Genomic DNA, 25946 nt, shown 5'->3' on the forward strand with positions numbered 1-25946 from the left:
AGCGCCCGTTGCCTGGCAACCATGGCGGGGCGGCGGGCGCGGGGCCCGTTGCAGCGGCTGCAGCGGCGGAGCCGGGAGCTGCAGGCGCAGGTACCGGAGCGGAGCGGAGCGGAGCGGGACGGGGCGGTGCGGGGGCTCCGGCGGGGCCTGACGGGCGCTTGTGCTGTGTTGCAGGTGGAGGCGCTGCGGGCGGAGAGCGCGGCCGCGGCCCCCGGGCAGCGGGAGGCCCTTTCGCTGAGGTGAGGCGCCCCCCGCGAGGTGGTTTTACCTGGGAACTTGCACATCACACAATAATCAGCTAAACTGGCGTTTGGGCTCGTACCGGGGTTTGCCACACTGTGCACAGAGCGGGGGGAAGATCCGAGCATCCACATCTACACATTTCAGTATGAGTGCGGGATTTGGGTCACTCCTCTATCGGAACTTTCAGAAAACCCCATCTATCCGCCTTGCTTCCCATGCAGATGTACGCAGCTGAAGAAACTGGTGGAGGAGAATACAAGTGCTCTTCGTGGTTTGAAAAAAGTGAGTGTGGAGACAAATCTGTTCATGTTTTTCCCCAAAAGAGTGTTCAGAGAACACCCACCCCTCGGATTTGAGGTGCCGCAGGACGAGAGCGATGCCCAGCGCTGCACGGCCCCAGCTGGGATCAATGGGATCCATCCAGATTATTTAAAAGCACATTCGCAATGCTTTATTGTGGCCAAGTTAAAATCTTTATCAACACATTATATTTATCAACCCAGTGCATTGCATTGGAAGCAGAGAAATTGATTTGAATGGAGAAACTGACTTGAAATTGAACGTGAAATTTCCTCTTGGCAGAGCAAAAGGGCGAGGAGGATGTCACTAAGCGGGGAGCGACAGCAGCCCAGGAGGGTGAAGGCTTGCAAAAAGTGTCTGAAAAATGCTGATTCTTTGAGCAATTTGTTGTGTTCTTCTTCCTCAGGCTGACGAGCCTGCGCCTGTGGGCAATTATAATCAGAGGAAAGAAGAAGAAGAAAAGCTGTTGCTAAAACTCTCTCAGCAGCTGCAGAAACTTGTTCTTGTCTTGGATCAGGATAACGTCATGACGAATTACGCAGTGTGAGCAGCTTAAACAAATACATACAATCTGCGCTTTAATAGAATTGTACATGTAGGGTTGGAAAGGACCCTGAAAAATTGTTAATTCATTTCCTTTATTATCTGAACAGAGTTAAAAAAGCTCTTTTGGGGCTTGTTTTCTTGATGAGGTTGTGAACAACTCACTGGCGTTTTCTGGAGGTTTTGGTTAATGGCTGAATTATAACGTGGCTGTTGAGAGGAGCAGATGCGGCGTGGTCTGTGCGCTTGGGGAGGAAACATCGTCAGGATTTTGGAGGTTTTTTCAGATCAGGACAGAGAGTAAAACACAGGAATGAAAGTTCTGTAGCTGGATAAAGTCCTTGGAGATAAGCCCATATTGCAAAGCTTTACAGCAATTTCAGGAACTTTATGTAACACAATAAAAAAACCAAAGTTTTCTTTCTTTTGGGTAGGGATGATGAACATCAGAAAGATCCTCAGAGTGAAGATGAGGACGAGGAAGAGAGTGAAGATGAGAGTGAAGCTGAAGAAAGCAGCGAGGAGGAAGACAGTGAGGAAGCAGACGATGAGGATAAATTGCTGGATGATCCAAATGTTAAAGAATGTATTGCGGTTGGAAACTTCAGTGCGCAGCAGGAAGGGGATCTCACATTCACGGTGAATATGTCTCTGTAGAGCTTTTTGACTGCAGATTATTCTGTATTAAGCAATGACTATAATTAAATCCCGTGCTTCTGGGATTCAAGCAGTTCCTTGCGGGGTTCAGGGAGAAGTGGCTTTTGGCGGTGCTGTCATGTTAGTCTGTGATCTCTGCTGGGGGAAAAGTTTTGTTAGTATTTTATTTAATTGTGCTTGGAGCCATTTTGAAATATTTGGTGGTTTTTGTCTTTGTCTCTCCTAACGGCAAAGAAAGGTGAAGTCCTGCTTATTCACGACAAGAAGGCGGATGGCTGGTGGGTCGCCGAAAACTCGAGAGGGGAGAGAGGCCTCGTTCCCAGAACCTACCTCGCGGTCAGTGCGCTGCAGCCTTCTGTTCCAGCCTCACCTCGTGGTTTGGAGATATTAATGAAAATACAGCTGCATAAAACCGATCGTAGTGCTCATGTAGCTCTCTTCTTAAAGGATCCACAGAAAATCTCCCCTTCTAAACTATTAACATCCCATAAACTATTTACGTTCATTAGAGAAAGCAGTTTTAAGAAGAGAACTGTGAAGGAATCCAGCGCTTTCCCTTTCTGAATCTGAATTACAGGTCTATAATGAAGATGAAGAAAACCAAGAGCAAAGCGAAGAACACATAGAAGTGGTGGATGAAACAGCAGATGGAACTGAAATTAAAAAAAGGTAAAGGGAGTGATGTGAAACCAAATAAGTATAAAATTCTTCCTTCTCCTCTTAAAAATAATTTCTTACTTTGAGAATACCTCACAAGGGAAGTTGGTTCTTTGCGACTGTGTTTTTCTTTTCGGTACAGCAGACATTTGTTTGGTTTGTTTTTTTTCAGTTTGCAGACATGTTTTTACTTGAGTGGGTTTGTTGGCAAGTTTCGTTTTGGTTTGTTTTTATTTTTCCCTGCCATAAAATGAAAGAATGACTGGGCCGTGGATCGAGTTCTGTTCAGCTCCTGAGACAGTCTGTCTGTCAGTCTTAGTGGAGAGAAATATGCCATTGTCCGTACCTCACATACATATGGTTATTAAGCTGCAGGTATTTAAAGACAAAGCCGTATTTAGTGTTTACATTTTTGTTCACACAAAGATGATATTTTATACAAAAAAAGACCCCAAACCCATTGTTTTTCTTCCAGAACAGATTCTCACTGGAGTGCCATCCGAAGAGCCATCGCAGAGGTGGGTGGATCTCTTACACAGTAACTTCACCTACCAGTATGTTAATTATTTTCTAGACAAGGTTTGGCTTTTCTCAAACACTGTATCTCATAGTACAGAACAATGTTTTTAATTAACATCTCTATTTTGTTTTCTTTTGTAGCAAGAAATGCTATAAAAATGTTCTCTAATGCTTCAGAAACAGGCTGCACAACATGGGAGTCTGGCTGTGTTCATACCTGCAACAGGAACACTAAGGAATACTTATATCCTTTTTCCAGAATGACACAGTCGAGGTACTGGCCACCACCGGAGCGGTTCCTGCAGGATTCCGCCTGTCCACGCTCTTCCAGCTCTTACAAGAAGGTAAGATTGTCTCACAATAATTGCAGTGCAGGATTCCCAAATGGCTGCAGTGAGTTTCTAATCCCAGTTATCAGCCTAAAATCAGTCTTGCTTCATTATAATAGGTAATCTGTACAGGCTGTATTTGACCTGTCCAATAATGTATAAAAGATTTTTTTTCCTTCTTCAATTAATTTTTAATTTATCTGTGTGAAATCCTGGCCGCATGGAGGCAATGACAAATTTCCTAGTGATTTCAAAGACCTTCCCCCTTGGAAGATACTTCCCGTTGAAGAAAATGATGGGTTTTTTAATATTCTCTTTTTCTTGGAGATCTTTTGGAGCCTCTACACTGAATATATCGCACATCTCATATATCCTTAGTCTTTTTGTTTAAAACTGTTTCCAATCAGTAGCTCTTTTTGTTAATTAAATTACTGTGCTTCAGGAATTAAATACTGCATTAGTACTTGTGAATAGTAAAAGTACCCTTTTAAAGGACACTGGTAGAAAATTCCTCCACAGTTTTGTTTGGACCAGTCAAATATTCAAATAAAGTTTAGCCACAGCTGAATTTTGGGTGTCGCTCATTTTGTGGTAACAAAGATCACAATAATTTTAAGAATTTTAAGAATTCCTCTTGTTGTAGGCAATGAGTTTCGAGCAAGTTACTTTTTGCAGCCTGAACTGACTCCATCGCAGTTGGCTTTCAAAGACTTGGTGTGGGACTCTGAGAAAAACACGGTGAGTGTTACGGGTAAGAAAGCTTGATTTGCACCATTTTTAGAATATTCCTTTCTTCTCAAACTTTGATAGAACCTTCTCTCTGTCACACTAAAATATTTAACTCTCTTCTAAGGAGATTGCTACAAATGCTTATGAAGAAATTTTGTTGCTGCTCATAATACTACACAAACTTTGTGGTTAGAAGAATCCAGTCTCATGAACACTACATTTTGTCATCTCAGTAAATAAAGAGAAACTGGTACCACATTCAGGAGGAGCCTGGAGAATGAATCCTTGTTTGTGTTCCAGATCTGTCCCAGGCCAACTCGAGTCTCCCTGGTTGTCACTGTATGCAGCTGTAAAATGATTCCTCTCCCAGGAGTCAGCATCCAGGTGCTCAGCAGACACGTTCGACTCTGCCTGTTCGATGGCAATCGGGTAAAAGTCGTTTGGCTACCAAAAAAAGTCTCGAGGCGTGGATCTTTCAGGATCTTTCAGGCTCTGGTCCCTCCAGTAGCCAGCTCCTCTAGTTGTTTCTCTCTGAGAGACACACACACGCAATCCCGAGATGCTTAATTTACTCTCGGATTAGTGTGACTCATGGCGATGGGCGTCACACCCGGCCCCTGGGCCGCCCTGGGAGGGGCTGGGGTGAGAGCTCCATTCCTCTGAGTCCCTAATTTCGGTTCCCCCACCTGCCACTGTGCCTCCTTCCTCTTCATGCTGGTGACGAGCTGCTTCTGGGCCGATCTCTCCCCTGGGACAGGCTTGGGAATAGCCGGGTCAGGGTCATGTTCAGATTTCGCCACCTGCAGCTGATTCTTTGTGCATATGTGTAGAGCAGCTTTTTCTAACAGCATCAAATGCTGACAATCCGGCAGTTTTCCTTTAGCTGCGCTGAACGTTCTTGGGGGCAAAGGTGTGTGTGTGAAGCCAGGATGGTTGGAAATGCTCTGCAGCTTCAGAGAAAACTTCCTCTGTAGTCCTTTAAACTGGAACCATTCGATAAAGTTGAAAAGCAAGTGTGATTTTATCTGTGTAGAGCGTTGGATTAATCTGGGATAATACTGCATTTTCTTAAAGCTGCATAGCTTTCCAGAAGAAACTTAGCTTTTTTTTTTTTTTCACTTAAAATGTTTTAGGTGCTGAGTAACATTCACACAGTGAGAGCCACATGGCAACCTAAAAATCCTCAAACCTGGTCCTTTTCTCCAAAGGTAGGAGTGACACAGCCAGTAACCATCTGTTTACAGCATCTAGGACTTCTGGTATTTGTGTTGAAATCAAATGGACTGCAACCAAAATGAACATGCAGGAAAGACAAGACTTGTCAAAGTGCATTAATTCAAACTAAACCAAGTGTTGGAGCAAAAATACTTTCAGTCAGGGGGAAGGAGGAGAAGTGGGAGGGACTGGTGATGCGGCTGGTGGCACTGGCTACCTCTGAATTGATCCCAGGAATAGACCAGCCACTTTTGTTTCAATTTCATTAAAAAAAGGGCACACACCTTGTTCCACGTTTCAGGTGCCATGCAGGGCCACACTTGTAGCAATTTCTTTTATATATAATGGCACTGGGTCTGAGATCGGATGTGAATAAGTGATGTGTTCAATGGCCTTTAAAAATCAGAGGGTGTTTTTAATATGTACATTCACTTTTTTTCTCCCTCTCTCTGTATTAGGTAACGGGCATTTTACCCAGCGTGCTCGATGGTGACTGTTTTGTCAGGTCCAACTCTCTGTCTTCAGACATTGGTATATTATTTGAACTTGGCATCACTTATATTCGCAATGTAAGTGTGTGAATTGCAATATAAATCGCTCCAAGTACCAGTTTATAAAGTGAAGCAGCTGTCACATACTCAGTGTTAATCTGCAGTATCCAAGTAGCAAAATGTGAGATCCAAAGGGAATTTTAGCTGAGCTCTTCCTAGCTTGCTGTAAGATTGTCTTCCTTTTGGCTTCTGGGAGGGAGGAGAGAGATGCTGGGATTGGAGCTTTTAGTTCTAGTCAATATTTAAGAGAATAAAAGACATTCTGACTGGTGGACATGAATGTACTTTTACTTACATTGAAATAATTTCTGCCAAAGATCTCATGTAATGTGATCACAAAGCACCAATTCTCTCTTCAGTCCTGCATTGTTTCTCTAGCATTGTGGTTTTGTTTCAGGCTATTGCGCTATATAGTTTGGAAAGTAAGATTTTAACTGTTTAAATAGTATGGGCACTGGTTTCTACTGCGATACAGATGTATCCTGTCCACCCAGGATGTGCTTGTGACAAGTACACCAAGTAGTGACACAAGAGATGGTAAAGCCTGTAAGAACTCCCATGACAGAAGGCAGATACATGCAGAAACACTAATATTTGGAGGATAAGGTGGCTTTTTGGAACAGGTTGCTGGTGGGCAACAGAATTTTGAAAACATGGACAGAGAAGTTGCAAAGGGGACTATTTTCTGTATAACTGGCACCCGTATGAACTCGGGGTGCAGGAGCGCAGCGCCTGTGGTGATGTAAGGAGACACGGATAGTGCTCGGGGATGCAGAGCCGGCGCGCAGGAGATCAGCAGAGCATACATCCGGAGGGAACCGCGCTGTGTGATAGTTCACGCAGACCTAACGGGGCATAATGACCCTTCTCCTGCTAATTGGAGCAGTGAAGATTATGTAGAGTTGTCTGCTTCTGTTTCCAAAGTGTAAATGAAGGCCACGGTGTGTACAAGTTCCTACCTGCTGTTAGTGCTGTGGGTCTGGAAAGGCTGGGCGGGCAGGGATCAGCTCCTTCCCCATGGAATGAATAAACCTTCCCATACGCAGCGTCACTGCCTCAGAAACTCTGCAAGCAGATGGGTAAACCCTCTGGGTCAGTTTTTTTCTCTCCTGCATCCTTTAGAGCATCAGTGCAGGTTTGGGGGTTCTTACCTTTGTGGCTGTGCATTTCTTCTTTTCCAGGAGCTTGATACACTTGGGTTTCTCTTCAATGCATATTTCATGGCTTTATAAATCCTTGCCTCTTAAATGTGTTCGTGGATGATTGACTTCAGCATAACTGCCTGTGCTGTTTGGTAAACGTCTTCAAACACCTGTGAATGTGACAGAGTCAGTGTCTGCTTACCACAAATCTGGGGCTTTTACCATTTTTCTGTGATTATTCTAAGTAATTGTGGTTCAGTTACTCACTGTGGTTTAGCTGCTCAAGTACTTTGCGTTTATCTTCTTTTCTAGTCAACAGGTGAAAGAGGAGAGCTGAGCTGTGGCTGGGCTTTTCTGAAGCTCTTTACTCCTAACGGACTGCCTGTTCCTCCCAAGTAAGTTTGTTTTCCTTGTCTCTCTCTTTCTGTATTTACATATGTGTGTATACATTTATTTTAGGCTAGGAGTAAAGTTCCTATTTCATGCTTACACACTGATAGGGGCAGGTGTAATCCTGAACTAGGATTACATTATTTTTCAATATCTTAAATCTTTCTTATTTAAAATTTGATACTAAAGCAGTGACTCCTCAAAAACACATTAGTGAAACAACTGCTAAATTTCATATAAGAGAAATATTGGAGTGATGTAGAAAAGAATCAGTGTTGCTAGTTTCTTTTGAAATAATTAACTAGCTGCCCAATGTAATACAAGCTTCAAATTTATCATTAGAGGTTTGATTACTTAGTAATTATGTATAATAATTTCCTATCATAACAACGAGCACCGTGTCAGTTTTGTTTGAGATAACAGGCTTCTTCCTGTCTGTTTTAAGTGTGCTGCTCTTCCTTCCCAGGGTGCATGAGCTGCTCTTAAACGGCGGTACTCCCTACGAGAGAGGTGTTGAGGTTGACCCATCCATATCAAGAAGAGGTGTGGTTTCTCCTAAAAGTTATGTAGATGAAATGATACAACAAATGCTGTACCTAATTTACAACATGCTCTCATTCTCTCCCGTTAGCAAGCACTCACTACAGCCTGGTTTTCTTTTGCATGTTCTCATTTTGCGTGAAAGAGAGCTGATTGTCAGGGCTGGTGGGATTCAGAACAGCCAGTGCTCATGTTTCTGTAATTTCCAGTTTGCAGGTTGAGGATTATTGCTGATAAATGTCATCAATTGTTTCTTTACCTGCACTGAACACTTCTTGGCTCTGGGGTGATGGCCCAAGGCTCAGCAGTTGCACTGGTCTAAAGAGCTCCCAAGCCAGGCTGTTCAAGTCCTACATATATTTTTAGATATTCAGTTCCTCCTGGTTTTTAGACCATCCTTAAACCATTATAATTTTAGCAAAACATCTCTTGCCAAATTAGAATGGCTATTCTTATAATTCTTAATGTTCTTTCAAAAGGACTGATTCCATATTGGCTATTTATTTCTTAAAGCAGGCAGTGGTGTTTTCCATCAGCTCATAACACTGAAGAAGCAGCCTGTGCTCGCAGTGAAACTGAAGTCATTAAGTGCACAATCAAAAGACACTCTGAAGTAAGTATTGGTGTGTGCTGCCAGACAATGGAAAAGTATTTCAGATATCCTAGAATGGTTCCTGAAAGCGTTCCCCTTCCCCAGCACGTGGGCTTTGTCACCACCTGTATGTTGTACTCTATCTCCACTTGACATGTAGAGCTATTTTGTTGAAAACAAACAAAAAGTCTTTAGATAAGATTGAAAACTGCAACAGCAAGATTCTGTTACAGCTGTATCACTGCGCACCTTCCAAAGTTGTGAGAAATTCATGGAGATGCCAACAGGAGCTAATAATCATCTCCATGGAGCTGTCATTACTCTCAATTTTGGTGAACAATGCTTCTTGGAGCAATTTTGAATAAAAATATTAATTGCTTGTTATTTTCAGTTTGCTACCAGAAACATTAATTGGCAGCATGTGCTACGCCCATCTCTTGGTGTTTTATCGACAAATACTTGGTGATGCGCTGCTGAGAGACAGAATAAGCACGCAAAGCACAGGTAAGAATTGCTGTTGTGGAGAAGAACTTGGTGATGGAGAGTGTGTTGGAGGGAGATCAGGTTCATCAAGAGAATTACTCTGTCCAGAGTCTCCTGTTTGTCAGCGGGCTCTGCAGGAACAACTTCACTGATACAGGCTACTCGGAGGGTTTTGTTCCCTGGTGGTGCTGGTACCATCTCACAAGGTTGGGAAGTCATGCTCCGTGTGTCAGATTTCAGTGTTGTGGGGCCAAACAGCTGTTGTCCCAGCTCCCAAAAGCGCGCAGCCTCTCGCTGTGAATACCACTGCTCGGTGTGTTTGCATTTCCAACCAGTAATATTGCAACTCATATTAATGCGTTGCCCTGTTTGACACAGGTTCACTTGCAGAACGCAAAAACCACAAGAATAGTTCTGTTTTCTATGAAGTATGAATGATGTGCTTTTGGTGACATCCTCATTTGAAAAAGCCTATGTGGATGGGTAAAAGGTTATTTCTAAATAAATAAGTAAATAAAGTTGAAGGGTTATTTGGAAGAGAAATGTTTCTTTTTCACCACCCATGCACTGAGAGATGAGACAAGCACACAGGTTTACTCCTTCATTTCTAGTATGTGCATGTTCTCCTGAGTTACAGAAGAGATTAGGCAGATGTTTTTTGTCATTGAGGCCAAGTCATCTTCTTCTTTTTTCATTATTATTTACTTATTGGGCAGTGCAGCAGGGAGAGGCAGAGGTGGAAGGGTTCTGGTATTAGAACTCAATATCCTGCACTGATTTTGGAACTCTACCTTATTCCCTCCACATCTTTCCTTCAACAGAACTGTGATAGTTTATAGTCTTCTCCATTTTAAAAGCAATTTGAAATATGGAAAAATTACATTTTATACTGTACTAGAGGTGAATTTAGATTGGTACTGCAAAGCCATTTGCTTGTGTTTTCTCTTGTGTCTCCTCTCCAGACTGAATTATCTATCCCCTGTTCCCATGGCAAATGAATTTGCTTGTGTACCACTTTTAACTTCCAATCTGTAGCCATGCTTAGGCATCTGAATTCCAGGTTCATCTTTCAGAGGTGCTCAGAACTTAACTTCCTTCCTGATTTTCTCTAATGTTAATACACATGCTCAGTATCTTAAACTCAGACCCTTTAATAAATTAATACCTTATTTAATAAATTCATCACAGAGAAACTGAAAACTCTTAGTTTTTAAAGGCCAGTTGAGAATGGCTACACTTACCTGAATTGATCTTTATCATGTAGGACAACAGATGAGGGTGATGACCTCTCTTGGAGTTAAACTGCATCCATTTGGATTCAGTCTTCATTTGAAATGGTTGAAAGGATTTACCCCAGCGTTTCAGAACTTGTTCTGGTAGCCATTTTCTACTTTTTTTCTGGTGTAACAAAAGAAGATTCCTGTTATTTCAAAAGCAACTGTCACTTTAGAAATAGGCAACTTAAAATGCCTGTTACATTTCACAAAAGCAACCAGGGCTGGCTTGCTTCCCTGAAATGTTTTGTTATTAGTAAATGGTTGGTGTTTACTAAACTTTCCATCAACTCCAACATAAGGAAACAACAGCATAGATTAAATACTTAAAATCATAAGAGAAAAAACCACTTCAACCAAAATTCCTCTATACATCACCTGCAGCACTCTTGAAATCTTACCCACAATCTCATTCACTAAAATAACAACAGGACCCCTGCGCTACGGGGGCTCCAGTTTTGCTGGGCGTTTTACCAGAGCTTTGATTCCTGCCGGTCGCAGGAGGCAGCTCTGCCCTGCCTGATTGTGATGCAGCTCGAACCGGTGGCCCAGCTGTTCACATCACCTGTAGCTCACCTGAAAAGCAGGCAGGAGACCTCTGCGGGTGGACGATGTGGGAAATTCACCGTGCCGCTTGTCACGCGGTTATTTTAAAATGGCACACAAGACAAGCCAGATCAAGGTAGAATGCAAGTGTGTTTATTCATAACATCCAAATCCAGCAGCACAATTTCAGGTGTTTATGAAAAAAGACAGGTGCAGAAATGAAGATAAACACCTCACTCTACTCCCACGTTAAATCAGGAAGGTCTCTTGCTTGCTGGTTTCTCTTAATAAAGCAGCACTGGTGTTTTGTGTGGCTCTGGTCTCTCAACCACTGAGAGTTGGGTACAGTTAGAGAACACAGTTGTTAAAGAGCCTTTCTGCTTTCCCTGTGCTCCAGAGCGCTATTACAGCTCATGTTCCCTTTGAAATATTCTGAGGGGAGAGGATATGTTGAATACCTTGATGTGCTGATACCTTGAAAACCATCCTGTTTCTTCCTCGGCCTTTAACATGTGGTATTCTGTTTCAGAATTAATCTGTAATCCTGTTTTAGCAACTTTCCCTCAACTCATGGATCAACCAGACCTGATGGATGCGCTCCGGGTATGTTATCTCCATCGCATTCGTTTCCATATGATGTGTCAGGATTTCCAGATAATTTGCAAAATTTGAGCCATTTTGTTAATCCTGTGAAAAGAGAAACGGGAAAGCCAAACAGCAGAAAAATTCTAATCAAGTCAAATATGATTGCATTGCTGCAGGGTGGAAAAAAAATTCTGAAAAGTGGATCCCCTTTATTTCATTTCTATGATTTAATTTCTCTGATAGTTAAAATCTCCAGATCCTCACATGTCTAACATGTGGTGGAATGGCTGTTTGCTTAAATTAAATCAACTGGTGCAAGGGAGGAATGGGGAGGGTGGGTAAAGTGGGACTGGAACAGGAGCTTAAATACTGTGGGATAGCAGCAAGAGAGATTTTTGCAGCTAAAAATGGAATTGTTTTACATCTCCACAATCTCACTCTGATTTTACATTTCATTTCATTGTAGAGTGCTTGGGCAGACAGAGAAACAACATTGAAAAGATCTGAGAAGGTAATAAATCACAGGCTTTTCTTGGACATTTTTTAAAGCAAATTCGAAGGCGCTTTCTGTCACTGTTTTCCTCTCAGCATATTTATTTAGAAACTGTAGATAGGCTAAATGCAGTTCTTAACATTTCTTACTGATATTTCTAACAGTACACAAGGAGAAGGAATATGAAATTAGCTTGTAACTTTTTGTCTCGGTGTTTGTATCTGATTATTAGTGGGGAAGCTATTACAGGTTCCTACCCAAAGTGTGGCCCTTTCCACGATGCGCTTCCGATATTGGTTCTTGATTGGAGACACTTGACTTGGCGCAGCAGGATCCGGCATTCATTGTGCGTGCTACTGAACAGATACACACGGGGATCTCCCTGTGTATGCAAATAAAACAAAATACTGTTGAGTCAGAATCACTTTTTCAAGGCCATTCATCCAAACTGAAGGCTGATCTGCTCAAAGTATTAATAACTCCTCTCTATCCCAGAACCATCCAGTTTTACCTGATTTGTCGTGTGCCCCTCCCGTGGTAGGATTGCTGCCTGGCCAATTCTAACTCCTTCTTGCGTGGTTGTGACACTTAGCTGTAAATCACCTGCCGAGACATGAACTGTTCAATGCCAGTCGCGCTGCTGTTTCTGGAAGAGTCTGGGTGGTCAGTGAGTTTTCCGGGAGGCAGCGTGCCCTTGCACAAAGTGGTTTGCTAGTGTATGTGGGGAAAATGAGGCACACAAATCTTGTGTGGTGCTCAGGAGATCTTCAGTGTTTGATAACTGAGCAGGTTGACTCTTAGTCTCTGCAGTTTGCAAGCTGGTCTTTACAGGGGAGGACATAATTCCCGCCACACACAGAATGTCCTGTCAGAGTGTAAAATAACAGTACTTACGGTGCAGCCGTACCTCCTGCCAAGTGCTGCGAGGAGCATGGGACTGTTGCAACCCTCCGCCTGGGCAGCAGAGAATACTTCCGTAGAAGTGCTTGCCAACACTGCCTGTTTGCACTGAAGTATTTTCAAATATTCTTCCGTGTAGAGAGATCAAGAATTCCTGAAGTCTCAGTTTGTCCTGGCGTACCACGACTCCGTCTTCCCTCTTCTCCACTCGACTGCCCTCCCCGACTACAAGTGGGCTGAGGAGGAGTCGGAAGCGTCTCGCTGGAAGGTGATCGCCGACTTTTTGAAAAAGAGCCGAGAGAACGATGGTGCGCTTCAGTATCTGCTCTCGTCAGAAAACACCCACAAAGCCTTTGATATCTCAGAGCTGGCTTACGATTTCTTAGGAGAAGTGAGGCAAAACAATCCCGGAGTATGAATGGATTACAGAACAATACATGCTACAGAAGAACGGCTAACAATATAAATAAATTCTTATATAAAAGAAACTGTGTACTATCTGAATTGTAATGAATATTTGAACATATTTAACATTCTAAAATTATTTTATCAGTTTAACTAATTGAAATTATATTTTAATGTTCCCCCTTGCAATGTTACACCAGGCTATGGTTATCTCTTACTACATCTACCTGTTATAGCCATGTCAAGTGTTGTATTTTACCTAAGCTGAGCAAATGCTGAGGCAGCACTTTTCTCCTCTCACACAGCTTTAAAACAAAACTGGAAATTGATTTGATCAGGGTGAACAAAAGACTCTCTGTCACAGTACCCCATAGAATGGTAACAGGCAAGGAAAATAGCAGTGATCTTTAAGAATGCAGCTGAGCAAGGCCAGCCAGGTTAGGAAAAAAATCATCTCTTGCCCAATCAGCAGACAGCAGCTTGCTCTGTATTTAGACTGTTTTACTTTCCCACTCAGGAAAAGGTTGGGTTATTCATAGGAATGTGCTTGACCCACCTCATACAATAAAAGCTGGTGAGAATTCGGGGCACGCGGTGTGTCCCCGGGGCACGGCCGTGCCACACAGTCGCTCCCTCTGTGCCGACTCTCCCGGGCAGGTGAAGGAGCTGCACCAGGACTTTAAAGGCTTCTTTCCCCTGAGCACGTTGTCACCACAGGCCAGATGTGCTGCCTGCTCCCACGGGGATGTTATTAATCTGATTTCTTTTTTGTGCTGGAGTGTCTGGATGCTTTCTCCACGGTGATGGGCACGTTACCACCATGTCTGACACGTTAGGCAGGCACCGAGTCACATGTGGATCCAAGTCCGAGCCAGGCACTAGTTCGGTTGAGTGTGAAATGCTTTAAAACAAGATCTTTCAAAAATCCAGCTCCCAGTGCCAGCATTTGTAAACTGCAGCCTCCAGAAGTGCCACAAAGCACTTCCCCCTGGCCTAGGAGGGGCTTGGACAATCAGAAATATCATGGATTTGATCTTTGCTCTGTATTGTGCAAGACCTTGGCACAGAAGCCAAATTCCTAGGGCATCACTTGGCTCTCCTAACAGAGCAATAACTTAGTAGGATACCATCCTGCTGCTGCAGAGTATCACCCGAGTCTGAGGGTACAGAATGAACTTCACTAGGCCATGAGGCAGAGATGCCACCTTCAGCTTTTCATCCCGCCAGTTATCCAAGAGTTGTGCGTTGAGGCAGAGTCCTCTGGAAAAAAAAACAGCCTGTGCTTGTCAAATCCAAAGCACGTCTGCCGGGAGGCAGAAGTTAAAGCTGTCCCGGTAGCTGTCCTTCAGACTTTTCGGGCACAGGACGCAGGCAACCCCTCCTGTCATAATGGTGCGTTGAGTTGTCTGTAAAAAATGTTTGGCTGCAAGTTTTCGAAGGCTGGACGTGCCCGGTGGGTGCAGGGGAGCCTGATGTGAACACAGAGCAGAAACTCGAACAGAAAGGGGAGGAGGCAACAATTCTGGAAGTAAAAATATTTCAGGTTTGAAAGCGTGCCAAGGACAAAAATTGATGGCAGGAAATGTTTCTGCCCTGGTGTTGGGTAGCATTTTTTTTTTTCTTTCCCCTCTTGTTAAAAGACCTTGAGTTTCTTGTGTGTGAACGGCAGGGCTGGGGTCCCGTTGTCCCGTCCTGGCGCTGGCGGTGGGGTGTGTGAAGCCACCCCAATGACCGGAGGAAGCGGCGTGGTGCCAGCCTGGGCTGGTTTCTGTGATTACGTCCCTGTGGGTGTGTTGGTTAAAACCCCGCAGGGGAGCGGCACACAGGCAAATGCAAGCAGAGCTGAGCCACAGCGGTCACGGTGTCAGCTGAGGAGAGATGGCCTCAGTGAGTGCCCCAGCAGCCTCCACGCAGCCTGCCTTGCCCTCCGGAACTGTTGTCTTCAAAACTGTCCCCTACGCCTTCATCCTACCGGAGATAGTGAGTATGCCGAACTTTGCTGCCTACAGCCCCCAATAATGCGCTAGCATATCTAAAATAATCTGGGAGCGACTCCTGGAACGATCCTGAAGACAGCATTAATGGGAAATAACATCTTTTCTCTTAGCTTATACTGAATGCAGAGATGTGGTCTTTGTGATGTTGGGTTTTTTTGGAAGAGTTTGAGGACGAGATCCGCTCCAGCTCCATCCCTGAGCCCATAGCGGGGGTTGCCGGCTGCTGTGGGGCTGGGAGAGGCTGCAGAGCTGCTGGCACCTCCAGGGCAGAAGCACCTCTAGTTATTGCGTAGAAATTGCTTGAAAAATCAAGGGAATTCTGTTCTCTGCATTAAATGTTTCCGAGGGCTTGAAGACAGTTGGGCGTCTTGAAAATGTGTGACATTCCACAAATCGTTCAATCCCTTCTGGGTCCAGAGGGCAGCTGGTGGGACTGGCAGAGATAACCGCTGGTGTACTTTGACACAAGGCAGCCCCGGTGACCCACACCACCCACGCTCCGTGGGCACAATCGGTGCGGCTGGGCTTTGCCATCAGCTGCCTGTGCCGGGGGGCTCAGCTCCCCGCTGCAAACCTGGGGGAGTTTGATCTTATCCAGATAACCTCACGTGCTGTTTGTGCATGGTAAATATTTTAGGTGGATTCAGAGCGAGCAACTCACTCTGGGTTGGTGACTTCCTCGTGCTGTGATTTTGAGCCCAAGACATTTAACAAGCAGGGCTGGGCTGACCTGCGTTCGCCTTTCCAAGATAAAAGCACATTTTCTGGCTTCTCCGCCTGTGTGAGCCCACACGGGCAGGTCACAGGAACAACCACAAGCCAAAGCGTAAATTGATTTTCATTACCTCGCTAATCGGGGGATCTCTGAAGAAGCAGAGTTTTGCAGGCAGAAGTTTTGCACGATATTTGTGCTTTTCTACACCCCAGCTGCAGTTGCTTGAGCATATCCACAGTTTTTCTCACCAATCCTCCGTTACGTTCCCACACCGCCAAAGCCCTCAGGGCGAGATGTCTGCTTGTGCCGAACACGGCAGCAATCCTTTCCCTTTTGTACGATATGTTTTGAAGTATTTCCCAAGAGGATTCAGGGAAACTCTTGCCAGCTTGTGGCGCTGCTGTCATGCCGGGACACTCCGGGAGGTTGTTCCACGCTGCCCAAAGACGCAGACAGGGCTTCCCACGGCTGCCAGGGCCAGCCCGGAGGGAGGTGAGCAGGGACTCAGTGAGGAAAAGGGGCTTTCCCCATCCTGCACTGAGACGCATCTGCGTTTGTCCCTGGCAGGTCTGCGGGACATGGGTGTGGATCCTCGTCGCTGCTACCTCCGTGGCTGCCCCGCTGCTGCAGGGATGGGTGATGTACGTGTCCGTCAGCTCCTGGCTCATCTCCCTGCTGCTCCTCCTAAGCTACCTCATTGGCTTCCACAAGAACAGCGAGAATTGGAAAGTGCTGGTAAGGAAGGGCTGGGACGCTGGCAGATGTTGGCAGCACTGGCGTGGGCACAAGAGCACAGTGGCTGGTGACGGGTGAGCTGGCACTTCTGCAAACAACTGGCTCTTTTTTCCTCCTTTTGCCCCGACGGGAGGCGCTGGGCAGCTGTGTGATGCTGTTACCGCTGCACGGCTCCGGGGGGAAGGCTCGGTGTGGCACACAGATTTTGAGCACTCGCAGATGCCGAGGATGAACCTCATCCTCAGGGCACATCAGAGGACAGTCCCGGGCAGGCTTTGATCCTCGCCGCTCCCTTGTTTTGCAGGACAGTTTGTACCACGGTGCCACGGCCATTCTGTACATGAGCGCTGCTGTCTTGCAAGCCAACGCGACCATCATCTCTGAGCCCGGTTACGGCTCTGATCCCAATGCCAACTCGCTGACTCACTACCAGCTCAACAGTGCCGCTACGGTGAGTCGGTCCAGAAAACCCCAGGCAGGTCGGAGCACCTGCAACTCCCCTTGGAGCAAGCAGTGTCACACCGATCAGAGCTTCAGCTCATCTCTGTCCCATTGTGGAGGCAGCATATGCTTCTCAGGGTCCAGCAGCTCAGGGACAGCCCTGTGTGGCTGCCTCCTGGGAAGTGTGGGGGCTTCACCTTTTCTTTAAGGCTGGAAGGTTCCCCCAGGTCAAAAGCACGAAGAGGAGATGGGGTTTCACTCTCCCAGCTGATCCCAAGCTTTTGTTCTTCTTCCTCTCCTGCAGTTCTTCGCCTTCCTCACGACCTTCCTGTACATCCTCCATGCCTTCAGCATCTACTACCAGTGAGCCTGGCAGCACCAGCTTTGCCTCCGGAGGCCGCGGGCTTTCCCAGCGCGAGGGATGCAGCTGTCTCCCACCAAGGTGGTCCTGCAGCGGCCCTGTCACCCACCCTGTGGGGACGGCGGTTACTTTTTAACTTGATTGAAGAAGGGCTTTTTGTACAGCTGCGTCATGTTGGTGTTTGTGGGGCTGTTTTGCACCTGGCCCGTGCAAGGGGAGGGACTGGGTGCAGGCTCCGAGCCGCCTCCCATTCCAACGTTCTGCTAAATATAGACAATTGACGAAAGGTAACAAATAAAATCACTGTTCCTTCAGTAAACAATTTCTTTTCCTATATTAACTTTCTACCTGTTAGAGAAGTTCCTTCTCACTAGATTTCTCGTAGCAGAGACTCAGGCATGGATTCCAGAAATTCTTCACAAGGCACAGCATAGAGCAGCTTGAGCTGGTGCCTCCTGAAAAGGGATGCTGAGCAGGAAAACACTTGGACAACTCTACCCCCACAATCCCAGCTGTCACACCCCCTGCATCACGTCCAGGCCAATTGCAAAATTAGTCTGAGGTCTCCCCATTCTTCATTGCATCTCTTATTTTTGTCAGGCGGGCTGTCAGTTAACGCTCTGAGCTTCAGTTCCTATTTTGTGACTGCAGCTAAAGAAAATAAGTTCTTGACAATAGCCAAAACATTTTTCTGTTTTGTCTTCTGCTAGGTGCAGTTCTGTTCCTTTAGTTATCTCCAGCAACACAGCTCCCCTTATCCTCCAGCCTGAAGATTCTCAGGCCTTTTTTTCCACTTTACAAAGCAGACTTTTTAAACAAGTAAATCACTGAACTTCGAACAAACTTCTAGACATAGTACAAATCTGCAGCGTGAAAAGATTTATTACTACAGTTACTTACAGCAGTTCTTCTCTGGCGTCTGCTAACTGCCATTACAAAATCTGCACTGTCAGAATTCCGTCACCTCACCTAGCTAGGCATGGCAGGTGTCCCTACTCGTCATCGCTGGAGTCACTGCTAAGAGGATCTCCCTGTGCTCTCTGCCTCAGAAAAGCCTCTGCTTCTGGGACTCCGCTGGCTCGCAGCACATCCAAGTAGAGAAGGTAGTCCTGCAGACAAGCCGGCAACGGCAACCGCTGGATAAATCGGTCCGATCGCAGGCGTTCGCTGCCTAAAAGGGACCGGATCCCAAGCCGACAAAGATGAGACAGGGGAGGAATAAAGCCTGAAAAATTAAAAACCAAGTCAAACACTGAACAGGGCACCATGGGATTACATCACTTGCCTATGGTTATCTGGTTTAGTTGGATCCCAGCTGAACGCCCCCCACCAGTGTCTCTGGCAGATAAGAAGGCAGAGTTCTTGAGAGCAAAGGGTTGACGGCTCAAATCAGCATTTTTGGAATTTCCCTATATAGGAGCTAGAAAAGTTACCTTAAACTTCTAGAAAAAGGAATCAAAGAATCATTTTCTCCTTAATCACAAAGTTTAATCTAACCAGCTTGGAACAGCTACCTACTTGAGGAGGGAGAAGCCCACTCCACATTACAAGAAATGAAAATTAAGTCTAGAAGTAAATCAAGCAACAGCAGCAACAGGATAACTGTTAAATGAGAGCAGGACTGAGTTTGCATATGATGCCAAATCATAGAATCATGTAGGTTGGGAAAGGTCTTTAAGGCCATCGAGTCCACCTCCTTTCAGGCAGTTCAGAGATCAGAAGGTCTCCCCTCAGCTCCTGTTCTCCAGCTGAACCCCCAGGTCCCTGAGCCGCTCCCATCACACTTGCGCTCCAGCCCCTTCCCCAGCTCCGTTGCCCTAAATGTTCCAAAATGTTGCTAAATAACTTAAGACAAGTGCAGCGTTGAAATGTACACAAACATGTCTGTAACCAGGCATTTGCTCAAACACAAACCCCCATACTGTAGATCGACTTATCCTGCCACAAGCTGCCCTTGGCTCAAAGAATGAAACAGTAAAAACTTTCAGACTTCCACCCTCTGCTTTTTCCTCTCTGCTTTCTCTCCTCTGCTTTAGGTACTGGATACTATTACAATACAAAGATTTTTACTAATAGCAAAGGAAACTAAGAACTTCATCTAAATTTCCCCAAATAAAATATTTAATTTTTTTATTTTTCCAAAAAGATGTCTTAATTAGCTTCAAATACTCCAAAGCAAGTATTATTTAATAACACTATTACTCAGACATTTCCAAAAATATATTAAAAACATTACAGACTCTTTTAAAGAAGAATTTGCTTAGAAATTAATCACTAACAAAGGCACCCGAGTGCAATTTTTCAGTCACAGAGCACGACCTGTGCGTTAAAGCTGCTTTTCTGAAGGGTGAACGCAGTGAGCGCATGTGCTTTCCTGGACAACCACTTATTCAATCTTTATGGCTTTTTGACCACATTTTGATTGCAGGAGCAACAACAAACAGCTCCATTTGTAGACATATGATACGATGATTGATATGGTTTGTATTTTAATTACTGTCAAAGGCTTACAGAACAGGATGGAAAAACAAATCCACCTGGTTATGTTTTCTAGACAACATCTGTCGCCTGTACTGACTATTGCACCTTCTTTGCCACGGTGCCTGAGCACACGGAGCAGTTTCCCACGGGCAGCCTGGACACGGGCAAACACACAGACTTTTCTTTTAAATCTTAACGGCATTGCTTACTCTTGGGAGCCCAAGTTTTCTTCTGCCCGTAGTCTAGAAGGTCTTGCTGTACAACTGGAGGAAGTCTCTTCCAGTCTGTGAACTCCAGGGCAAAATTAAGGGCATCCACACTCATAGAGAAAATCCTGTGTAACAAAAACTCCCATTAAACATCATTTTACACAATAGCATAAATATAATAATGCAAACAGTGCATAGAAATCTTTACTATTTTCTAACAAATCCTTAAAAACCTACATCCTAAGCCCAAAACCAGAAAACCATTAAAGAGAAATCTAAAGTAGTTTTGACAGCGCAAGCCTTTACTAATATAATTTTATCTTCCTCAGTTTCTTTTTAAAAGTTAGAATTTAAGAGAAAAATACCTGCTCTGAAATGTAAATGCTTTAGTAATAGGCAGTATTCTCCTCTGCACTAGTTTCTTATTCCATTTCCTCCTAAATTTTAATAAGGGGTCAAATGACCGGAGCATTATAAGCAGTATAACCATATGCATAGATGTCATTTGTTACCTATTACCCTCCTGTTATTTTCCAGGATAGAATAGTTAATATTGAAGTTAAACTTCCAAAAACATCAGTTTTGTAGATTATGAGGTGATAAGCATTATTTTTGAAGTGGGTATTTAAGCAAAGGAAGTAATTGGTATAAAAGTATTTGTGGATTATGTAACAAAATATCAGAAAGGATCATGTATGATATCCATGGACAGTGAGGTTTGTTTACTCACCAAATTGCAATCTTGTGGCGTGTTTCCTTTCACAATCACTTAGTCTCCTATGAACAAATGTGATCTACAAAGCACAGATACCCTATGCTCTATATATGCTACTCTCACTAGTTCAGAAAGGCATGGATGCTAACAATCAGCAGAATCTCACTAAGTCCTTATGAATGCATTCAAAACTACCAGAGATAGCTTCACAGCATCTGAAATTTAAATCAATATTCAAGTAAGCCTTGAAATCGTACTCCTTTCATACAGTTAAGTGAGGCGTGTAATGAATTTATCCGTCTCATGTTATGTTAACGGCTGAGACATATGGGAGTAAAGTCATCTTCATGGACAAGAAAAACAGAAGAAAATGCAAATACTTCATAGTTTTAAATATAAGTTTAATTCTGTATGCCTAATTAAACATAAAACATCACCAAGCTGTCATTTGTATGTAGAGGAACCAAAAAAAAAAGAGACTGGAATTTTTGCCACATTATTTTGTTTAATGCAATCTCTAACCACATCCGTTTCCTCTCCTGCTGGCTTTGGCCCAGCTTCACCTTCCATTTGTTTCCCATCCCTCTTGACCTCTTTCCTGGGATGTGAAATTCTTCTTACCATTACCATACCGCACACAGACATGCCATTTGCAACTCAATTTGGAGGCTAATAAGAAATCTTCAATATAAAACCACAAAATGATGCCTTTCTCCAGGGCAGTGCTAAAACCGTCTCCATTCTGACTTTCTTCCTAAAATACATTTGTTTTCCTGAACCCAGCCGTTACCCGTGGATGATTTATTTCAGGCTTTCCGTAACCCTCACCATTCCTGATCGGGGCAACTGATTATCAAGCACCATCCCCTGAAAGCACATGCCTTAACTAACACTGCAACAGCTCTGCACGTCACCATACAATATTTAAGCAAACAAGGTTATGTTATCTACTTACCAGACTCTCTCCATTAAATTGACCGGATTAAAACCAACCAGGAGCAGATACGGCAGCCATTCCTTGTACTCCTTGTGTGCGCTGGGTGAGCAATAGATGAAGGTCAAGAGTTGGCCCCCAGAAGGCAGTGGACAGCCCAGCTTCAAGAAGCGTCGAAACAAAGAAAACTTCCCACAAGGCAGGCAATAGATCAAATTACTGTCAAGTAAGGTGACCCCGTACTTCAGGAAAATATCAACGAAATCAAAAAACCTGCGGACAAGCACACAAGGAACAGGGTATCCTGTTAGCTTTCCCTAGAAAGCATCTACCATTTCACTTCTTGCCTCCCAGAAGAATACGCAACAGATGGACAAGTGTGTGAAAATGTCAAATGACTGCACCCCAGAACTCAGGGAGCAGCCTCATGTCCTGACTCGTTAAGGGGTTAATTTACATCCTGCTGTATTTGTGGGAAGCTCTGCAACTTGCCAAACTACTGTGAACATTTAAAAATGTTTTTTACTAAAATAATTTTATCATTAGAAATTATAACAGGGTAATGTGATAGAGAATGAGATGATGAGTGATAATTAGTGTGTTAGTTTTTAGTTAGTAATTAGATGGCACATTACTTACAGAAGTGGTGATATCTGATAAATCACCCGCAGCCTGACCAGAGGCACCGGCACTGGGATGTACTTTCGCTATTCAAAAAATAGTGAATAGTGAAATGATGTCCCTCTTTGAATTAAACCCTTCTGCTTCAAGTAGGATAAACTCAATCAAAATAGTATTTTCACTTTGGGAACATTATAAATGACTGGTGAGTTACTGATTACAATTATGGCGCTGTAGCTTGATGGCATACACGAGGTAAAGTTTTTTAAAACTCTCCTGAGCCAACTGTAAGAATGTGCAGTCCTATTAATTAATAGCATGCAACTAGTACACACTTTACAAACACATACATTCAAATATATCCAGTAAAGAATATCCCAGCAAAGTTAATTCTTTCAGTAGCTTTATCCGGGGGAAAAGAAGCGCATCTTGTCAAACCCATAATTTTTAATTAGAACAGGCTTTCTCATGAAAAAGAATTCTACTAAATGATCGACAGCAATGAGCCGAAGAAAAAGCAAAACAAAACACAACACAAAACTTTTCAAACGTATTCTCTGCCACATGAAATGTGTCTGTTGTTCTAAAGCATAAAGGAGTATCAGGTACTGCTCTCCGGGCTCAGTTAAAATGTAAACCACAATTACACTACAGCTCCATCCAAAGTCCAGAGTTGCCACGATGTGATGGAGATTTGATTTTCTCTCTCAATTTGAGCTGTGTCTGCATTCAACCCTTTAATGGTTATTTTATACATTAATATAGTTTGGGAGGAGCACAAGGCGAGCTTGGGGACAGCAACATCTAGAGATTTTAAGTAACGGACCACTCCTCCGCAAATTAATTTCCCACAGAAAAAGGAAGAAGAAACCTCCATACTAAAGGAAAAAATAAATCATCAACAATAAGTACATGAAGAGCACTTCACTGACATACCATATATTATGCACCTAGCAGTAAGGCTTCCAGGCTTTTATACCTTATTATTTTTCCTCTAAAATTATAGCCTTTGCATTATGAAGCAAGCATTGCTTTATTCCTTGTTGAACACCAGGGCTGTGCAGCACCCACCAGGCACAAAAAGAAATGGGTCATGATCTAAATGAATTTATCATTCAGTTTCCCAGTTCTCCCTACAGGTACAGTGTTGAGCTGAATAATTCTGCTTTTCTCATGCACGAGACCGGCAAAAACCACTGCTTTTCAATAACTCATCCTTACTGAAAACATTCTGGCTACTTAAGAGGCCTTTTGATCCAATTACAGCACCAAGTCACATTCAAGAAGACACAGACTTGTTGGTGAGGCCTTCTGAAAGCACAAAAACTATTATGTTCTACAAAACTCTTCTTCAAATTGCCGAGCTTCCCCTCGGAGATTTCAGCAAGGCTCTTCAACTCGTGCGTGCAAGCCAAAGCCCACGCACCATTCAGACACTTAGTTCAACTCTGTCAGCTCAAGAACTGAGGAAGGAGGGCAGGAAAACTGCACGTTTTCAAAAAAGTTAAATAAAGGCCAACAAAATTATGAATAGTTTCCAATGTAAGAGGTCTACTTACCCACGTCGGAAGACCATACACAGGGGTGATGGGCAGTTGAACTTAAGGCACTCTTGAGCATCTGGGCTGTAGCCTTCGGTAAGTAACATTTCCAAACATTCTTTCTTACAACCATACACTGCCGAATACACAGGGCTCACTTTGCCCTTGCCTTTGTCGCAAATCCGGTCAGTAACTGGTATTAGCAACTCTAATATCCTGCAAATATTTAAAAACACTATTTATTTGGTGATGTCGGGAAATAATTAATTTTAAATGTAAGGTCATTTGTCATGTTGTCATTGCAACTTAAGAAGAAAATCCTACCTGTTTTTCACTACTGAGTTCCCATAAAATAACAAACTTCTTCATTTCGTACAGAGACCCATAACAAACATTGTGCTTTGCCATGGATTTAGGCTGGCAAGAAATATTTTAGTCTGAACCAGAGAGATACTCCTGTTATCCAGGAATCCTTTTTGCAGCAATACAGTACCTCTGCACATTAAATCCAGACTTCCATGAAGCCTAGAAGCAAACTGAAAATGTGAGTTGCAAATAAGACAATAATTTACTTCTGTTCAATAGCATTCGCTGAGATACTGACACAGAAAAATCATTCTGTCTCATAGCTCACACCTCTACATCCTCTCCAGCTGACAAGCACTGGAGATGAACACTCATTCCTTTGCTACTGGAACTTATCGCTGCTGCCCAGAGGTCACCAGTTAAATATTGTTGAAAAAGCTATAAAGGCTGCATTTGATTTAAAGACACTTCTAGTACTGACAACTTTGCTAATCCATCTTACATTTTCAAGAAAATGAACAAGTTCAGCTTTCCACGTCTCTCCTACAGTTTGCCCTCCTCTTCAGTTTGGAAAGAGGCACCAATTTCACACAAACTTTAATGACAACTGAGCCGGTGACCTCCTTTTGCTAGGAGTCATGATCAAGCATCTACTAATAATTCTGCAGTTAGCATCATCATTAATATATTTAATCTTAAGTGTTTTCATACATGTACAAATATGGGACTTCCTTCCACTCTTGGTTTTCTGCTGTGAAAGCAATTTATGTCATCGGGACTGGGGAAAGCTATGAATGCATTTCTACAAGAATTAAAGGAACTGTTTTGTGGCTTTGATTTTCTCACTGGTTCAGCTAATTCATTATTTGCATACAACTACTGCTACTTAATGGTCAGGAGTATAATTCTAATTAAGAGCTGTTCAAGTCATCTATAAAGCATATGCTGTTGTTATTGATATTCAAATGTAAAAGTAATGTAACTATTGAGTGAACTGGTATCTGATCCAGCACTGTGAAAAACCCCTTAAATTTGTTAGGATATGGATCAGACCCAGATTAGATGCCTAATTGAAAATGGTTGTTTCCTTTACTGGGCCTACTAACACACATTTAAAACATGGAAGAAATCAGAAATTCTACACTACGAATCAGCTTGAGAACTCGTTTTTTTTCCTCACAGAGCTGAACCTGCTTCCTCTCTGTTGATCCGTTTTTTATGACTGGAACCTTTTGTCTGAATGCCTTTTTAATCACCCACTTCTTATGGCCCATCTCGGCCGCTGCGTGGATGGGTAACTGCCAGTTGTCCTCGTTGCAGTAGAGATTGGCGTCTGCGCCGCTGGCCAAGAGCAGCTCCACGCACTCGGTGTGGCCCTCCTGCGCAGCGATCAGCAGGGGAGTGGCTTTGTCCTTGGCCTGACAGTTCACATTTGCACCTACCAAAAAGAAAACCAAAACCCAAAAGCCAGTACTTTACACCAGCACACACAATCAACAACAAATCAAACTTTGTGATTGGTTTTCACAGAGTCACTTCACAACACGACACATTTTTCCACAGCAAAATAAGGAAACATTCAGCAGTTGTTGTTAACTTTTTGAAAAGTCAGGGATTAAGGCGAGCTCTGTCAAAGATCAGCACCACATAAAGCGGGCTGGGCAATCTTTTGGTGGCCCCAATTATTTGAGATTGTCCCCCAGGAACTGGTAGATCAGTTCGTAGGATCTCTCTGGTCAGGTCACAGCACCCCCAGGCTGAAGAGCTACAGCAATTGATTTTGGTTGTGAGGATACA

General features: G+C 43.7%; 3 protein-coding genes across 9 annotated transcripts in view; 2 read left to right on the plus strand and 1 right to left on the minus strand.

Annotated features, from left to right (window-relative positions):
• NPHP1 (nephrocystin 1) lies at nt 1–13176 on the plus strand. 2 transcript variants are annotated; one of them, XM_065833772.2, is made up of 20 exons: nt 1–90; nt 175–239; nt 465–525; nt 950–1086; nt 1521–1725; nt 1978–2079; nt 2321–2412; nt 2876–2918; nt 3179–3263; nt 3892–3986; nt 4278–4406; nt 5111–5185; nt 5651–5761; nt 7198–7280; nt 7742–7818; nt 8329–8428; nt 8799–8911; nt 11240–11313; nt 11762–11806; nt 12828–13176. In XM_065833772.2, the coding sequence occupies exons 1-20, from the start codon at nt 22–24 to the stop codon at nt 13104–13106; spliced, it is 2040 nt and encodes a 679-aa protein (XP_065689844.2). In that variant the 5' UTR covers nt 1–21; the 3' UTR covers nt 13107–13176. The 2 variants fall into 2 exon arrangements, with proteins under 2 accessions (XP_065689844.2, XP_065689845.2); XM_065833773.2 differs by lacking the exons at nt 1–90; nt 175–239; nt 465–525 and having other exon boundaries at nt 827–1086; nt 8332–8428.
• ASB3 (ankyrin repeat and SOCS box containing 3) overlaps nt 11169–25946 on the minus strand; it is a 27556-nt gene continuing 12778 nt past the window's right edge. For 2 of the 3 annotated variants that reach the window (XR_011738046.1, XR_011738045.1), the window contains exons 7-14: nt 25410–25587; nt 23862–24059; nt 21703–21954; nt 20033–20157; nt 18243–18567; nt 12300–12967; nt 12046–12170; nt 11169–11397 (exon numbers count right to left, since the gene is read on the minus strand). Coding sequence is in view for 1 of the 3 variants with exons in the window: in XM_071805599.1 (XP_071661700.1) it covers nt 18335–18567; nt 20033–20157; nt 21703–21954; nt 23862–24059; nt 25410–25587 (986 nt within the window). In the remaining 2 variants the exon portion in view is untranslated. Of the gene's footprint in view, nt 11398–12045; nt 12171–12299; nt 12968–18206; nt 18568–20032; nt 20158–21702; nt 21955–23861; nt 24060–25409; nt 25588–25946 lie in introns of those variants that run through there. The other variant, XM_071805599.1, reaches the window with a different exon arrangement.
• MALL (mal, T cell differentiation protein like) lies at nt 13300–17664 on the plus strand. 4 transcript variants are annotated; one of them, XM_065833781.2, is made up of 4 exons: nt 13652–15073; nt 16373–16540; nt 16845–16991; nt 17286–17664. In XM_065833781.2, exons 1-4 carry the CDS (start codon nt 14972–14974, stop codon nt 17346–17348), a joined length of 480 nt encoding a protein of 159 aa, XP_065689853.1. In that variant the 5' UTR covers nt 13652–14971; the 3' UTR covers nt 17349–17664. The 4 variants fall into 4 exon arrangements, with proteins under 4 accessions (XP_071661703.1, XP_065689853.1, XP_071661702.1 ...); XM_071805602.1 differs by having other exon boundaries at nt 13300–15073; nt 16845–17664; XM_071805603.1 differs by lacking the exon at nt 13652–15073 and having other exon boundaries at nt 16025–16540.

This window comes from Patagioenas fasciata, chromosome 3 (assembly GCF_037038585.1).
Source record: "Patagioenas fasciata isolate bPatFas1 chromosome 3, bPatFas1.hap1, whole genome shotgun sequence".
NCBI lineage: Eukaryota > Metazoa > Chordata > Aves > Columbiformes > Columbidae > Patagioenas > Patagioenas fasciata.